The sequence below is a fragment of the Ptychodera flava genome, chromosome 10 (assembly GCF_041260155.1).
Source record: "Ptychodera flava strain L36383 chromosome 10, AS_Pfla_20210202, whole genome shotgun sequence".
Taxonomy (NCBI): Eukaryota; Metazoa; Hemichordata; class Enteropneusta; family Ptychoderidae; genus Ptychodera; species Ptychodera flava.
The window spans coordinates 33,190,526-33,209,220 of record NC_091937.1 but is presented as its reverse complement, the minus strand read 5'-3'; the positions used below and the strand labels follow the sequence as shown (position 1 = coordinate 33,209,220).

Here is an 18,695-nt window from a genome sequence, read left to right as displayed (position 1 = left end):
GCCACGTTCTGCAGGTTGTCATGTCTGGGCCGCATGCACGCCGGCGTTCGTGTGTGGAGGGCCAGCTGTATGCTATATGATTATCGCTGAAATAAGGAGTTATATACTTACGCTCCTTCCTGACGAAAAAAATCACGACAAAAGACGGAGGTTTCCGAAATCGCGTATCGCCGACTAATCTCTACAATTCACTTAATTAGGTCTTTGAAGTGGATTTGATGTCCAGATCCCTTTATTAGTGGAGTTTATATTCTCGTTCAGTGAGAGGCAATAGGTATGTTGTCGACGGATATTGGCTGAACGTGACGTGACAGGAATTTGGAATTATCCAATGTGTCAAATGTACGAATCGGCTTCTTTTCATTTCATGTTCTTCTTATCATTTTTCCCTCAGGCCGAGAAAAGTGCGGTTAAAAATTATCTAGGTCACCTTTGAGATTTCTCCGTCGTTCAACTCGATGGGTGCGTATCTTTTAAAAAGCACCACTTTTTCATATTCATGGTTGAAAATGTTCATTTTTTGCCAATTACGTATTTAGAGATATCTATTGTGCTATAACCGTACAATGCCGACAGTAATATGTAACGTTAGTGGTCATGGAAAATGGATGATAATTTTACACTCAGAGGAAATGGCCATGATAGGCCTATGAAAAGCGGGCGAATTATCAAATATCGAAAAGAAAGATCAAAAATCAAAAATATTGTATACTTGAATTACAAAAACATGTGCCAAAGGATAGAGCTGTTTCCTAGATCTGATTTGAACCATGCTCTGTACTTGGGCATTCCGATGCTGTGCACACAAGCTGAGGACAGTTCGACAGCGCCACCCACGACAAGTTTCCCTTATTCTATGTAGAGGGCGCCATATCCACAAATCAAGAATATTCTCTTGTAAGGTCGTTCACGTACCTGTGTGAAGAAAATAGACAAACAAACAACACACGGACAAAAAAATAAATTATGGAATGTTTTACTCATGTTAGATAGGAGCTTGAAAATTATAACATACAGACATGTGAAATGTTTTTAAGGTGACATGATACAAAACTTTGGCCTTACAAAAAATTATCTTCTTCGACTCACATCAGTCGTTGTTAATGCCAACTGAATTCTTCAAGACCTGGAATTTCGCAGATGCAAGTTCAAGAATCCCCGGTAAATAAAATTCTAGGCCTTGTGAAGAGATAAGTTTCCTTATCTTACCCATCTTCGTCATTTCTATCATTTTGATGTTTTAAGATTTCGCTGAGATTCAGTTCTGGGGAAACATTTAGAACAGTGAATGCATGGGTAAAGTAGGAAATTGTCGTTTAATATTATTAGGCCTACTGTGCCCGTTGGTGGTAAATAGGTACCTACACGCGTCTCCAAATCACGGAAAAGCACTTTTTAGTTCATCATCACGGTGTGTGAAAACGAAATAAAATGGTACTTTGTTGCGTAGGTCATCTGTTAAAGGTTAAGAATATGCCTTTGAACTTGATAAATGATTTTTCTTTGGTGTAATCATGAATCAGTGTTTAAAATAATTCCGTCATAATGGACAGTATTATTTCAAATTTATCATATTGCTTCAGACTGTAATAAAGGTCAGCTGATTTTACAACAACGATATACTAAATTGATGAGATTAAATAATCTCAGAGATCTATACAAAGTATTTTTGAAATATTCTCTCCCTCTCCAAGATTTTGTAATTTGTTGTTTTTTTAATTTCTCCAATATTTCCCAAATAAGGCCCCTTTCTTGTTGTAAAATCGCTTATAAAGGGTGTTTTGAATTTTGCATCGTTACCCAGCCACTCTGTGAGTGCCAATACTGGGATTCTTCCGTCATTTAGTATGGAATTCCTTATCAATTAGCATTAGGTGTGTTGCTGCTTAAAAAAGCTTCCCGTTTTCTGTCGCAGCACGCGAACGCGAGATGCTCCGCAAATGGAACAGCGCAGCCAACGTTAAGAATAGGAGAATCTTTCAGACGATGTGGTAACAAAGTTACTTCACATATTTCTGCTGGCTCGAATGACGAATATTGATGATACTTTCTTGATAAAACAAAACTCACCCAGGATTGATAGAAATAGATTGTTCCTGTGCTATTTAATATTAATCAAAGTCTTCAAACGTTTTGTTTTTTATCGAACGCAACATCTGTTAAAGCATAAATTCGATAAAATGATAAAATTGCTTCCATAAGCTCAAAATCAATTTGTATACCACCAAAAACGTGCTACATTTGTACAACAGGAAAGCATGTTCAATGTTATCTTGTAATGGCCATGTTAAAGCCTTTGTATGGGATCCCGGGGTCTAAGAGTGGCTGTAATAAATATATTTTGCGAAGCAATGTTTTACATCGGGTAGAAGGTGTTATAAACTTAGATAAAAACCTACTTCTTCAGGAAATTCTTACACAGACAGTAGTCTTTGAACAAAACAGTAAGGTAACGTATCAGGCGATAGTACAAAAAAGGGTCTTAAAGAAGACAGCTGATATACATTTGGGAATATCTATCCAAACTATAGCAAGAATTAAAAACGTATACACTGAACCATATACAACTTAATAAAACGAAACCTTTATAGAACATTTACAGAAATTAGAATACATATGAAATCGTAAGTGTCTGAATAATTTAAATTACCATAAATACATTCCATGTGTACATGAACTTACTGAACGACATACATTCAAGTTATCAACATAAAGATGATAGGTTAAATGTCATAGTTTAACTGTAAGTATATTACTAGTGCAAGTTAACATTAAGGCTGGTGTATTTAATAATGAAAATAAAGTATTTAAATCAATGGGGCAGATAATTGATTAAGTACAACATTGACGATAATTATTTGGGGAAATTCTCAGTGTTCGAATATATCTCAACTGTAGAGGGCGCGCTCAGAGGCACTGGGATCGCGTAAAACAGCTGGGACAACTATCATGGTTGTCCAAGAATCAAGACAGTGTGGTGCTATTAAAGAAAGCTACATGATCACTGTGTCGTGCAAATTGCATAGGCAAGTGACAAAATTACTAGACTAATGTTGATGTCTGCGAGCCATATTGCGCCACTTATGGGATCCGTACACTCACTTCCACCGTTTGATGAATCGAAGGAGATCCTGCCTTCTACACCAAGCCGTACGGGAGAAATGGCCCTGATGTATTCCTCCAGGATGTCTGTCTGTTCCTCTCCTGAGAGAGAGAGAGAGAGAGAGAGAGAGAGAGAGAGAGAGAGAGAGAGAGAGGGGAACAAATATTGATGCGTGGTTTAATATCACATAGAAACGAACAATTATGTCATAAAATATCGTACACCAGAAAACGATCACAATCTATCGACGAATGGTAGATATTTATACAGTTGCTACAGGCTGACATTGGTATACAGATAGCTGGAGGGACACGGTGAAATTGTAAAAAATAACAACATCGGCAATGTTTTTCTTGTTAAGATATTTTACGCGTATGAGTCAATAATATAAACTCCACGTGTTTTAATTTCTCACCAATGACATGCGACAGTCTGTTATCGCCGATCATGCCATAGCCACTGCCTCCACTAGCCAGGTAACTGTTGGTCGCGAATTTATACACAGCGTCATCGTCCAGTGGCTTGTATTCTGGCACTCGACAGGTGGCGCAATTCACCGACACGTCCTTCACTCTTTGCCCTGCTGGTTTGCTGATGTCATAAGTTACCCTCACACCTGTAGAAAATGCAAAGTCAATGACAGAGGGTAAAAACTAAAGGTCAACTAGAAAGCATTTGCAAGCAAAAGCGAAGTTCCAGAGACCAGAGCAGCGGAATAAACAAGAGAATGTGTGACAAAGATAGGTGCAGAATGAAAGAGTGCTTTGGATTTTAATATTCAAGCACGTACCTATATAATAGTTAGGGCTGCTAGCAGTAAACACCATAATACAACTAAAAGCAAGGCAGTCCACAGATGACAAATGCCTACATGTACGGTAAAAACGCAACAGATACATACGGGGGCGACAACGCACGGAAATGTATATCAGACGACATTCTCGCGAGCCAGAGCAACTGACCTACGCAAAAATCAATCGCTTGACGGGTAGCGCTGAGTTGTTGCCGTAAAGAGGCGCGTCGTTTACGACGATGATCAGACGAGAGGAAACATCGGACCTAGGCCGTTGAAATTGAAAACCGAGGCCACATGCATTTTCATTTGATTAAAAGCACAGACTAAAACAATTTTCATTGCAATGTCGCTGTTTTCACAAGATACTGACCGTTTGATCTTGGAAAGTTGAGCTGCTTTTACGTGCAGCCAACGCATGCCGGTGCCGTGACAGGGCTGTGTGTTACCGGCTTTAAACGACCTCGCAGACTGATATAGGAAAAACTGCTGGTGGCTCCTCAGAAATACGGCGGGCAGTTTCTCCGCCAAAACAGCCGATTTTGAATCCAAATTTTGCATTGATCTTCGTTTTCGAGCACATCCACCTCGCCTAGGTACACGATGTGCCCAGCCGCGCTTGTAAACTTACGGAAAGCCTACTTTTCTCTCTCTATGCGAGCGAAGCGATTTTATCCGCCGCCATTGTTATCTCATGAGCATTCGGGCGAAACAGTATAGCCACGTACGGCGAGTATTTAGAGAAAAATAAAATCAAAAAGCAACAAAAAACAAAGCGAAAGACAGCCAGAATTATTAATAGCTGAACGCGATATGATAGTCGAGCAATGCAGAATAAAAATAAATAAATAAACACACAAGAAATGCCCGTAAAACCCGTCCGAGCTGAGCGATGACGTCATAAGCGTGTCGCAATGCATTCTGGGTAATTAAGGTTAAATTTGTGTATAGCATGTTCTATGATAGTAATACCGGAAATAGAGAAAGAAAGAAAGAAAGAAAGAAAGAAAGAAAGAAAGAAAGAAAGAAGGAAAGTGAGCAAAAACTAACAGTTCCAGAGCTGGTCTCTGGAACTAATTAGATGCGCTTTCGGGAAAGATATTCAGACAAAGTTTTACAGTTCTTTTCTAATCTACTGTTTATGAGGGCACATTTACAATCTCTTCGAGTAAGAAAAATTGTCGCCATCTTAGTATTTCGAAAATCAAAAATGTTATTTTTCTCCGTAGAATTAACACATAGATGGCGGCCATTTTGAATTTCAACTATCGGTAAATGTTAGGTATTTTGTTTCTCGATTACCCAAATTTGCAAGGTGAACCCCGATTTTTATTCTTGATTTTATAAGACAATGGTTGAAAATTTTGTTGAAGGAACTTAGTGCAAAGGGTTGAATATTTCACTTTCGAGGCGCATATACTACCTTAAGATATGAACGACAAAAGACTGGTCTCGAAGCGTTGGAATGTAGCTCGCTATGAAAAGTGTTTCGTCAATGGCGCTGTCACAATATTTATTCAGCACTTAAATACTGTTCGTTCGCTGACAAAACCCAGTTTATCATAAGATTTGTCTGACAGGAAATCTATTTAGTTGATAAAAATTTCCATGGAGGAAAAATATTGTCAATATATTTTAAGAGCATTTCACACATCACTAATCCGAGAACAAGGGATTAGATGAGGCATTTGATTAACACAAGAAAAACATATTGTGACGACAATTGTTTCATAGGCATTCAGTTTAGTCACATTGATTTGTGTATGGTAAATATGTAAATCTAATTTTCCGGGCGTGAGAGCGCCAACATGCGATGATCGAGCTTACCCGATACTTGCAGGAAATATCTGATTGGTTTCTCGCCGTCGTATTCTTCCACAGACCTCTCGAAAGCTTCCCTGATGTATCGACCCCCAAGTTCAACGACATCCATGGTCTCCCAGTAGAGCATCACGCTGCGCAGGTCTCCGAGGGTTACCGTGCCTGAGAGGTGAATGCATACGGACATTTCTTGACAAGTGGCTGAGTAAAAATATCTGGGAATATTTGCCCTTTCTAGACACAGTATACTGATCAAAAGTCATCCCCAGCTCAGTCCGTTGTCTCTTATCTGTCTGTTTTTGGAACATTGCAAAAAACTCAAAACGTTTGATTATTCTTGTGCAGTCTGTGAGTCCTAGATCGGAAGATTCGTCGCTCGAGGGCCATCATCTCCTCGATTTGTCCTCTTTTCGCAAGAGATTTTCCAATATAGGCTAGTCCCAGAAGCCTAAAGCTACTATGAAATTTTACCAAGTATTTTTTACTGGATGCAACGCCTCCGTTTTACGATAGATTGGCATGTCAGTATGGATCAGCTTATTTGACACAGAAGTTGATGATAAATCAATAGATTGGGTCAGAGACGTGTGACCTGCAAAAGCTTTACTGCATTACATATTTTCCACACATTCGTATATTGTTCAAAGCTCAACAAGTTAATTTTTGATATACATGTATTTCAAGTTTCCCTTTCTCCCTGACTTACTTTCCAAATCGTGTCAAAACGACCAATGTTCGATTCGTCAACACATCCAGTGTTTGTGTAATATCGACGTAATGTGTGCAGTATTTTGCTGAAAATTGACTCGGACTAGAATTCATTGGTCATTGATAACATCAACATTATACTCAATGCGTTGGCTTTGCAGTGTTTTTTCGTTTGTATTTCGAAGAACGTAAGGAAGAAGACAGACTGAAAGATCTAGCCTCATGCGGGCGCTAAAAGCTAAATCATTCAGTCGAAGAAGAAGAAGAGAGAAGGTAACAAAACCGACGAAAGGACTGCGAAATACTGCAAAACCTTAATACAGCTACTACTGATTGTTCCTGTAATATTCCTTACCTGAACCAGTTTCGTTTATGTAATTGTCGTAACTGTCTGCGTTCACGATTGCCATGGAAATATCTCTATGACCTCGTTTGGCGAAGTAATGAACTACTGCGTCCATCAGCAGACTCTGAAAGTTACATTCATGCAGGTAACATGTTTCTGCGCTTGCGTCGAGTAGAACGTGGGTTTGCCCGATTTCTCTCGCGAGACCTTCGTTCAGCTCTTCTTTCCATTCGGTAACTTCCGACAAAACATCGGCATCTAGATACGGCCATTTGGAGAAAGAAAAGGTGACATCAATGGGGCTTCATGACAGGCCTCGGTTGGAGACAGCATGCATGTCGACTGCCAGGTTTTGAGTTTGCAGTATACACATACATCTTGTATAAATTAATGAGACTAGTATATATATATATATATATATATATATATATATATATATATATTATATATATATATATGTATATATGTATATATATATATATATACTCTTTACCTTGCTGTAGAGATGTTTTCATCAATAGAGTGTTTCCCGTCCAATCCACAACGTTGCCATCTTCATCGAACGACACATTCAGGTGTCCCAGATATTTGCCCCATTTGTAGGCGGTCACCAGCAGAACAGTGACATTGGGGTCATATCCGGGGTTCATGACCATCGGATAGTCGCCAGCCACTATACTTTCGTCCTCCGGAGCCTCGGGTACTCTGCATTCGAGGGATCAAAACGAGGCAATAATTAGCATACTGTTGTCTTGACAATAAATATTCTCTTTTTCTTTGGTGCAAACATAGACCATGAACCATCTTGTCTTTGACCTGAGTAGACTGGCGTAAAAAGGTGGGGGTTTTTTGGGCAATAATGATTTAAAAATATTTATTTATTTATTTATTTATTTATTTATTTAACTTTATTTATTGTCGATAACATGTTCGGCCAATAAGGCCGATCTTCCACAAGGTCGACATTAAAAATTTACAGAATGACAGAGGAAAAAAAAATACAAGTACTAATACAAGCAACAAACCAGTAAAAAATCAGGTCAAGAAAAAAAACAGCAATTAGGACAATAAGACAACTAACACTACAACATAAGGCAAGAACATATCACACCCGATCCATGAGAAATTTATACAATTGCAACTTGAAAGATCTCAGATTTGGGCTGTTTTTCAAAGATGAGGGGAGTTCATTCCAAAGGACAGCACCAGGATATGAAAGGCTTTTTCTCATTATTTCCGTTCTAATTTTTGGCAAGTACAAATTGTTTGTTGAAGTTGAGCGCAGAGACCTGGATGAATGAACGTTAGCAGGCTGGAAAAGATTACTCAAATAATTTGGACACTTGTAACTTGTCATGGACTTGACATTTTTTTCTAAAATATCAGTAATAGAAATTTGCAGGATTCGCGTTCAGCGAAACGTTTTTTCTTACAGGGGCTCAGAGAAGCACAGTGACTTTACAATGACTAAAATTGCTGTTCATGCCTATACGAGGATGCGGTATACACTGACTCTTACAATAGCTTTCACGTTTGTGAGGCAACTTCCGGCGACTCACTCACTCGAAATTGCAGGATGTTTGCTACATCGTCTGTTTATGTATGGATCTGCCAAGTATGAGCTGCCGGAAAAGCGCCCCCAACAATCTAACCTGCTCAGCTTGCCACAGTGAAAGTTCTCCTTACCGTTGTGAAGTAAAGTCTTCGGGCCACCATAGACGATAACATCAACGCCAGCAACTTCTTCGACGACTAGTTTATGGAGTTCTGTGCTGCCAAATCCCAGGGCGATGATTCTATTCACGCCTTCTAACTCTAGACGAGCGACCTCATCCTGCATCGCTGAGATGACGTCACCGAAAATCAGCTGACCTGAAAAGTCACGGGGATATTGTAATGATGCATAATATGGATCAATAAGGGGAATAGGTGGTGTAATCATGGAAAAATGTGTAGATAGAGATACCTATAAATTATGCCATCAAAGTATGATGCACACGAGCTATGTTGAGGCAGAAATCTTTTGACCTATTCAAGTCTGTGCAGTGTGTAGAATTCGATAATTCATCCCATCGTACTATAAAATTAAAAATCAAATCTTTTGAAAAGTGGTGACACTTTCCCCTAAACGTGTTCTTTTTCCTGTAGTTTATTTCTAATTCTCTACTTAAAAATGTTGCGTTGGTGGTAAACTAAGAATGCTCATCGAGGTAGCACACTAGATTTTAGATCCACACTAAGTACAGTCAAAGGATGTTAAAGAAAATTACCAAAAACTGTTTAGACAAGCATTCATGACCTTGTAATTGGAAAGGGATACCACCCTTGTCCAAGAGTCCAATTCACTCAACGATACTGACACCTACAGCATATGAGATAAAATGAAAAACACCTATCCTGTTCGCCTTTCATAATTTAAGTTCAAACAAAGAATTTCCTCGACAAAAATAACACTTCTCAATCAATTAACCCAAAACTACCTACAAACCAGGAATCATTTGATGACAAAGGGCTAGGGTTTTTATTGTATTTTACAAGCTTTGAATTATTATTATTATTATTATTATTATTATTATTATTATTATTATTGTTGTTGTTGTTGTTGTTGTTGTTGTTGTTATTGTTGTTGTTGATGTTGTTGTTGTCATCGTCGTCGTTGTTGTTGATGTTGTTGTTGTTATTGAAATTGCCACGTATTTTTGTGTGATACACTTATTGTCTTAAAATGCACTGTGAATCATGTAATCTTTATGAGCATCCAATAACATACAACTGTTATCGTAACTTACCTGTACGAAAAGTGTCCGGAATAGAATCGTCGCTGTAGCCTACGATGCCGACTCTTTCGCCGTCCGACATGTTCTTGACGATCGACGGCAGAAGGTGGTCGGTAAAACCGGGTTCGTCCGTGATGTTGATGTTGCATCCCAGCGACGGGAATGTCGTGTTTTGCAGAAACGAGAGGACGGTTTCTGTGCCGTGTAAGAAGTCATACTGTCCAAGACTCTACAGAGGAATGAAACAGAAAATATGTCGGTGCTGTTTTACCAACTTAGACACGTAAGTGACAAGGTTTGGAACTATCTTTAAAGGACCTGTTGCTGTAAGTTTTGATGACACTGTCTATGAACTGCAGTTTCTTGTTCCACTCCCGGCATTCACAGCGTTCAGCTTGTCACCAACCAAGCCCGTACCCATTTAGTCTAGTATCTTGTCCCCCTCCTTTGACCTTCGTCCATACTTGATGTACAAACGAAGGCCAAAAGACGGAGACGCAATGCTAGACTAGTACCCATTAGACTGAAAGATCAAGTAAAGTACGGCTCCCCGCAAACTCCAAGCCGTGGTTTGGTGTGGAGTTTGCGGAGACCCATGCACGACTGGATCCGTTAGTCAAGTGTAGACTGCATTGTTATCGCTGAGTTCTCAGTCCAGGCCAGAATTCAAAAAACAGTCAGTGCACTTTAAACGTAAAAACGATGTGTTGAAATACTAAATAAAGAAATTGGCGTTTAGGAATGCATTAGGGAGAAGAAGAACTTGCAATTGACATAAAACACAAAAATGGTGATAAAAATTATCATAAAAACTACAGCCCACTGGCCCTTTAAAGTTGCAAATGGAATTGGTGGTCAACATGGCAACACAAACTCTTCGAAGCAAAAGTCGTACCTTTTTGTTGCCATGGTGCCCAGGCAAGAGAATTTGTACATAAACCTACAATAGTGTTGAATTCAAGAAAATGTCAGCAGGCTTTGTCTGACCGTGTCATAAATTGGAGAAAAGAAAACGTGCATATTATACAGTGGACCATTCCATAGCAAGGTGAGTCTAGTCTGTTTCATGCAAGTCTCACAATCGATCCGTCAGTCGTGTTTTTGTTAACTTACTTTTGTTTCTTTTGTCTACTTGTTTTGTTTTTGTTTATTTGTTTGTTTTCGTTAAGTCTGTTATTTTTTTCTTTTTGACCGTTTTTTCTATTTTTTTTATTTTTCTATTATTTATTTACTTGTTTACTGTTATTCAGCCAGAGTTCTCTGTGCATAAACAACTGAATCTTCTCCCTGCCTGTTAGCGTGGTTTTTTCCTAAAGATGGCCACTGAGGACAAAATCGCCCATCTACACGTTCGCATCCGCTGATATCCGAGTCGTGTACCTTTTGGTAATGATTGACGAACAAGGTTGATGTCATGCACTCAGGTTGATGAAGATATACTTGAACAGTTGATAACCTGTTGGCTATTAGACAAGAATTTTTTGTACAGACGATTTGGTGAATTGTATAGTGAGCGATAAGACGGGATGACATAATTAAGTAATCTTGATAATTATCTGATCGATGGATTGTCCAATTTGAAGCGTGCATGGTACCGAGTCGGATGCCTGGACGGTCGGATGATGAAACTACCAACGTATGGTGAGGAATGGATAAACAAACACACATATCATTTTGATTTTGAATAATGACAGCATCCTCGACGAAAGGTTAAGCTGCTAGTATACGAAAGAATTCAGGCCACAGGTGGACGAGTCAATGACAAACAATCCTAACTTGTCAACGTCTTTTCTAGACGAGACCTGGTAGGGCGATGTAATGTCATATGTAACATGCAGCTCGCTATGGAGACTGGAGAAAAGATTAGTATGGATCACTGTAATATGGCAGATCATTGTCTAATTTTTTAGTATCATCCACTTTCTGCATTTTCTACATTTTCTACTTCTTAGTTCAGTCTAAGTCGGAGCAATGAATTGAAATTGCTTGTTAGAGCCTATCGTGGATGGTTATTATTTCATCCAACTTGGGCTATTTAATTTTGGTTAGCGCTAGTTAGCAGTAGTCTGATTAGTTTATCATCAAAACATGACGAGAGCGCCAGAGTTGATATATGCACTGTGAAAAGCACGAAATTCACCCTACCTCATAAAGAAATGTAGTTTCTATCAACGGTCCTTCTTTGATCAAATATTTCAATTGCAACCTCTGATGACTTGACCACACACTGTCGTTGTTATTCCATAAAACATTGCCTAATCGCCCACCGGTGTTGACCTTGTACGGGATTAAATCAATCAGTCAACAGCTCGCGATTAATAATACTGGTACATTTAGTGTGATAACATTGCAAAAATTGGGACCGAAAAGGCACGGTATTGCAAGCGTATTGCTACCAGTCTGAGAAAAGCTTTTAACCGTGTAAAAAGGTCAGCAATCCTGGCAACGTCCTCTTTTAGTTGATGCGATATCGTGTGAAGTACATGTATTTCAGTGGCAGTGGTCAAATAGTGTAAAAAAACTGATGAGTCACCCGGCTGTCTCATCATTCAAACGGGATTTGGCGTCGTGTTTCTATTATGTGATTGACATACGCTTATTCCAGCTTCCACATACTGTTACGCACAGACAATTGAGCGCTCCATTTTGTCTGAGTTAACCTTTGAACAAACCAGTCTACAGTTATCAGGCCAATTACCTGACGTGTTCAAAAACTGAGGAAAAGAACACTTTATCAATTTGAAGAGTTTGAAAACCTCCAACATCCCAACCAAGTACCTTTCCAATATGATTTGTATTAATGGCTGCTTTCAATTTAAATTCGTTCAAATGTTATCGTACGCATAGATAAGGCAGAACAAAAAAATTGTACTGTTCCGATAACCCTATTTTTTGCCTGCCGACCCCAATCTTTTTAGAGCTACGTAAACACGGAAGTAAAAAAGAAAGAAAAACGTAAAATCACGTGTTCGTTACTCGGCATTTGATTTTTGCTTAAATGAGGATGTCTTTGATGTTTTTTTATCCTTTTATATGTATGATACGTTTTTCTGGAAATGTTTGTGGCCAGTGTTTGATTGCCCTGAACCCCTGAAAAATGTACATTTAAAAATAAAAATATTTGGAAAAAATTACTGCCGACCTACCTACCCTATTTTTGAAAACCGTGTTATCGGAACAGCATAATTATTGTTTTAGCCAAAGCACCATAGTCGATGTCTTTTCGTTTTGTACACGTAACTAGAGCGTGATGTCTGATACGCTTTTGTATTATTTGCGTGGTACCATTTGCATGCAGACGGCTTGCTATTCCTAACGAATAATTTTTTATTGTTTCTCACCAAATCTTCAACAAGAAAATTTCATGATCGCAAATAGAGCGCCATCATCTCCAGAAAGGGAAGGGGGCACTGCAATTTGAAGTTAGGCTTCACTGCACATGTTCTTGGTACGATTTTGTGAGCTTTCGTGTCACGTTTTCTCTGTCCCATTCGACCTGTAGACATTTACAATGGAGGGAAAAATAGGATTGTGTTGCACGGACGTGGCCAAAAGAAGCAAACAATTGACAGACCTTTGGCATGCGTGACAGATATGAATGGCGAGAAATGTAAGCCATACAAACTGTTTTGTTTGTCCTGAGGACAAGGCCGTATTCCTTCGACCGTTACAGGTTATTCAAAGTTCGGTTTTCTGAACACAATACTTGTTTCATGAATGAAGTCTAAAGAAAGATTCTGTCACTGACACATCAGCAACATATCGGTACAGGGTTCAAGAGCGCTCTTGTACCCCCCCCCCCCACGCCCAAGTCCAACAGAATTGACACAAGTCGTCGCTGTAGCGCACACATGAAACTAGAGTCATGCGTTGAGCTATCCAGTGCAAGGTCACCTTATCAGTTTTCAGATGTTTTCAAACCGATTGGCACATTCCCCGATTTCTATTTTTCACTATATTGTAGGAACCAGGCTATTATTTGTTGGATGCGTACCAAATTCAATATATTTTCGATATTACTTTGTAAAAACAAACCTTGAGCTGCCTTTGATATGGTTTTTGAAAGTCAACATTAATTTACAAAAGTGGGAAATAATTCTGCGATGTGTTTGTTTTGAGTCCAGATGATAATGATGTTGGAAATAAAGAGGTACATGAAAATATTTAGACTCTGCCTTGGTGATACCGTTTCCATTGCATCGGCTCCTATGGTAAACGACATAATTATTTTTTGTTATTCAACGGTCTACCCACAGATATATACAGATATAAACAGACAGAATATGCAAAAACGCAGAACTCGCTTGAAATGGCACTTTTCTATCCTTTTTTCGTTGAATTAGTTCAGGAAATATGTGCACGTGTACCTTGCGATCGAACCGCTGGAACTGTACGGGCAGATTTTTATGAGATTTTATTCACTCATTGATAGTGTTTGGATATGGATCTGTCTTCTGGAAGGTCGAGATCTGTATTTTTCTATCTTTATGATCATTTTGGTGCGACCGCTTTTTCCAAAGTTGAAGGGCCTCTATCGACGTAAACCCTCTTATCTCGCGTAGACTTTTGTGTCCTGCTAGCGATTGTACCTTTCATATCAGACATTGTATATCTCCCGAGACCCGATTACAAACGTGGTAAGCTACGATCTCAAACACCATGATTTTAAAATTTACTCGTAAAATAGCTTATAGTTCTCCTTTTGTATCGTATAATGATTCACGTTGTTTCAAACCTCAGACATATGATTATAACAATTAGTGGTGGTCCATGGAGGTACCACCCTAACGAAGCTTGGTGTAGATGTCAATTTGCTTATTTGGATATTCAAGGTGCACTGACTTTAACGTGCTTCAACTTACCAGGGCCGTGTAATCCAAAGAGTTCATGAAATGGGCTGACTCCTGTCCTCGAAAAACCGCGTACCAGTCCGTTCCGGTGAGGGTGTCCCCGGCGTCCAGAAGTACGCTGTCCCGGACGACGGATCGGATATTCTCGATGGCGGTCATTCGACGGGCGACTCCCGCGTAGCACCGCTCCGCCTGCACGTCGCTGTCCGAGCATGTCTTCCCACCGGCATTGAATTCTTCGATGTGGGTTAACTGAGCGTTTGTGTGAAGGATGTGCAGTTCAGCTCCGAAAGTTGGCCAAATCGAAGCGACTGTTAAAACAGTGAAAAGCCACAGCATCGTGAGGTAACAAGCAGTGCTATGGGATTGCCGACGAAATCTTGTTTGATAAAAGATCACACCCGGGTTAGTGGATAAAAACTTACGCTGGCGGTCTGACGAAGGTCACACGCAATATAACAAAAGCCCGAGGCAGGTAAGGCTGCGTTCACAAATAACGGGGGGGGGGGGGGGGGGTTTAGAGGAATCGTGATTGAAATCTTATGTTTTGCAGAGCGCCCCTCAATACCCTAAAATTTCAAGTCCCCCATCGATATGATCAAAGTTTTGAAAGATCCCCCGATGATCATATAGCCGCATATTTATTAGGGATGCACACAAAGAAAAAAATAAGCATGTATTGGCAGTTCTGCTCGCAGATGTTCAACACTACCTGCAATTAACAGTTTGTAGAGCCATATTCCTTAGACATGTTCTTAAAATTGATTCATTTTTAAACACATCAGTAGACCTTTTTTGATTTGTCAGTTAGAGCCGACTTGAGTTAGTGCAACTCTGGCCAGGTCAATGGCACCTGCTGAAAGCACACAGAATGACGATCATGAGAAAGTATATGCAAATTGGGAATTCCTGGCTACATCAGAGCTACTTATAAATTTTTTACAAAAATTGACAATACTGGAAGGTTAAAATACTCCATCAAATAAACGTCTTGATCTCTGAAAATTTTGGTGTAATAATGCCAAATTTTGTGAAATCAAAATAATTCCATTTAGCCACATATCTTTTCATTTAAATTAGAGTCTCTATGTGCAAACTCAAGTTTTACTTTTGTGTCATTTTACGATGAGAATGTGAAAATGTAGTAAATCAAGCATGGTGACCAAGTCTTTTTTCTTGAATATTTGATTATTCTCATATGCCAGAATTCCAAATCCCTCATCTCCTGGTCTTCCATGTGTTGCTCTCCGGCCTGATCTTGTGTACAAGTACGTTTCACTGTCATGAGTGTCATTTGACCCAAAGGCTTCTTCAACTACATCAGAGTCAGAGCAATCGCTGTCACTTCCGGTATACAATGACAGTGACACTGCCTGTAGGCAGTAGCTAAGCTAACTTTGATAATTTTGACAATAATTTTGTTCAGTTTATACAACTGCATTATTGTTCTACCCCTACAACGTGTTGAACTGTCCAGTATTCAACTTGCCACCACAGCCTGTGAATATGTACCGCGCATTTGTATCATTGACAAATGACGTTCAGTCTGGACTCGAATTCAATTATCACTCACTAATTATATATGAAGGGTTTTCTCGACAAACTGAATATTGGTTTTTTTTTAGCATGCTGTAGGGAGACCGTAAGATACTGTATTGGATTGCATAGAACTAAATACTGAAAAAAAGTTTATCAACGGTTGCAGCTTCTGCCCAGATACTAGCCCTACTTGTCTGGGGTTTTTTCACGAAAATTCATACATTTTTAAGATTTTTTCGAGTAAAAGTAATGAAATGCGACAAAATGCTTCTAGATCTTGTTAATTATTACTAATATTAGAACAATTGGATGACATTAAAGTGTAAGTTATAAATTTTCATTGAATTACCCACCTAGCTTTGGAATTATAAAAGTCTATGGAACCAAACAATTTCAGGTCCCCATATAGGCAGAACAAAACTTTAAGTCCCTCCTCTACCACCTCCAAATTTTTGAATCCCCCCTGAATTCCTTCAGCCCCCCCCTCCCGTTTTTTGTGAACACAACCTGAGGTGACGGTTCGTTGCAGCTCAGTATAGTTTGAGTGGGCGTCCGACTGAAAAAAATGTAATCAATCGTCACCCAAAGGACCCAACCAATAAAAACTCAGGAAAAAGAATATGTAAAAGGCATATTAGAATTATTTGAGCAACATAATTTGCATAGCGGATAAATAGTCAAGTTAACACCTAGCCAAACAGCGGATTTCATAAGGTCAGAATACGTGTTAACACGTGTGTATATATTGACATAGGTTATGCTCAAACACCCCTACCCTTTAACCCCTCCAATCTGAGCAAACAGAAATTAAACAAGCATAGGGGCCAAGTTCAGAGAGGAAATATGTATGACCACGCCATGTGGGTAGCACACGGACCACTACTTATATCGCCACAAGGTCAATAACCTATATACTCGCCTCTAAAGTAGTGTTGAAATACATACAGCTCACTGATAAAAACAAACAAACAAACAAACAAAAAAGTAACATAGCAATGACAAACCGAACGTACACCAAGAAACCCATGTCTGAGCACGGCAGATCGTCCATGTAGCCGACACGAACACGAAGTGTGTGTTACCGGCTACCAAAAACTATGAAAAATAGTAAAGAATGAGCTACAAAATCACTATCAGTTTTAAGTTCAGGTAGAATAAGTCTGTGCCTTTGTAAAAAATACTAAAAAAATAGTAGAAAGTGAAGAACCAGCTGAAAGTTAGTTGAGGAGACCTTGACCGCATATCATTTGCATCTCATTGTCGGCTACATGGACTGTGTGCCCTGAGCACCTTCATATGCAAAGTGTTATGTTGGTTGGCCCAAAGGGTAATGCATACACTTGAAAATATACGCCTGTATACGTGAGGATACGAATGCCAGAACGCATGAAGACTAAAGTTATACGGTAGTTTTCCCGCCAATTTGAGGTGCAACTTTGTCAGGACATAATTTTGTTACCAATGCAGACATCTCCTGAACTTTATATCCAGCATGAACGTGTCATCCGCTGATGAAAAAAATCGTTACCTGAATAGCCTCTTTCAAGTAGATTTGAAAGGCATCAGCAATCACAGCTTTTACATGAACAGAATTTCCTCCGCCCAATTTATTTCATGGAACTGATGTGTGGCACCTGTAACATGGAGTTTTCAACTGTATGATGCGCTCCCTCCGAGGCCGCCTAGCTTTTTTTCACTCCGTTTGAAGCTAAGGCAGCAAATTACCTGTGTCCTGTCATTGCTGCCTCCGTGGATTGGCACAATCGTGTCAACACATTCTCGAACGTCATCGACACGGCAGGGTTAGCAGGAGGACAGTCAAATCTCTGAATTCTTCCGATGTGATAACCAGCGACAAAATTGAACGCCATTCTTAACACAACACTTGTAGTAAAGTTTTCGTGAAACAATTATCTGCCAAGTCCACCTTGTAACTGCTTCTCTGTTGCGGCCATACCTAGTTTTCAAAGTATACCACCATCCTTTCAGACGATTGTGTTCGTGCAACTCCTCAAAAAATTCTTCACAAACATAACGGGAAGAAACTATACGAGCACGGTTTTACATTCGAAGAGAAAAAAGTAAAAAAATTGTTTGTAATATTAATAAACTGAAAAAAACCCGATTGAATTAAATAACGGAATTATAATAGTGGAAAAAATCATAGGTTTGTATACCTGCCATTTATAATAGTTCGAAAAAGGGATCTGTACGCATGTGCAAGATGTTACCTGTTTCGGCAAAAAACAAACCCCCACAATTTGTTCGTTTTCAATATACAAGGCTGCCAATACGCGGTGCAGAATTCTGGTACTCACAAAAAGTGCAGATGATTGACCCCAACGTGCATTCAGCCGATGGCTCTTATAGGGGTCACTTCATACTTAAGGTATAGTTCGCGCCTCGAAAGTGAAAGACTTCGCTAAACTTACCTCAAGGGGACTTTCAACCACTAAAATATTCTCTTACAAAATCAAGAATAACAGTCGGGGGTCACCTTGCGAAGGTCGGTCCTAGGGAAACACAGTAACCGAGATTTACAATATTTAAAAAAAGACAAAATGACTGCCATCTATAGGCCTGTGTTCACTGCTTGGGAAAAATGTAATTTTCGACTTTTCATAAGGTCGTTGAAAACTTCATTTAAGACTTGAAAAGGCCATAGACTACAGACCTGAAAAGCACGTTCTGTGAGAGTCTGACTGTCTACCCCAAAGCTGCGTTCACCTCAAGCAATAGGTAATTTGTTTCACCATGC

At 39.4% G+C, this 18,695-nt stretch overlaps 1 protein-coding gene across 2 annotated transcripts; it reads right to left on the bottom strand.

Annotated features, from left to right (window-relative positions):
- Positions 1-210: 210 nt before the first annotated feature.
- On the bottom strand, positions 211-14,821 carry LOC139142563 (5'-nucleotidase-like). Of its 2 annotated transcripts, XM_070712542.1 has the most exons (9): positions 14,411-14,821; positions 9,561-9,777; positions 8,458-8,643; positions 7,265-7,477; positions 6,781-7,029; positions 5,724-5,879; positions 3,519-3,719; positions 3,103-3,204; positions 211-915 (listed from the first exon to the last, which is right to left on the bottom strand). In XM_070712542.1, the coding sequence occupies exons 1-9, from the start codon at positions 14,735-14,737 to the stop codon at positions 908-910; spliced, it is 1,659 nt and encodes a 552-aa protein (XP_070568643.1). In that variant the 5' UTR covers positions 14,738-14,821; the 3' UTR covers positions 211-907. The 2 variants fall into 2 exon arrangements, with proteins under 2 accessions (XP_070568643.1, XP_070568642.1); XM_070712541.1 differs by lacking the exon at positions 211-915 and having other exon boundaries at positions 2,077-3,204.
- Between the last annotated feature and the right edge of the window lie 3,874 nt (positions 14,822-18,695).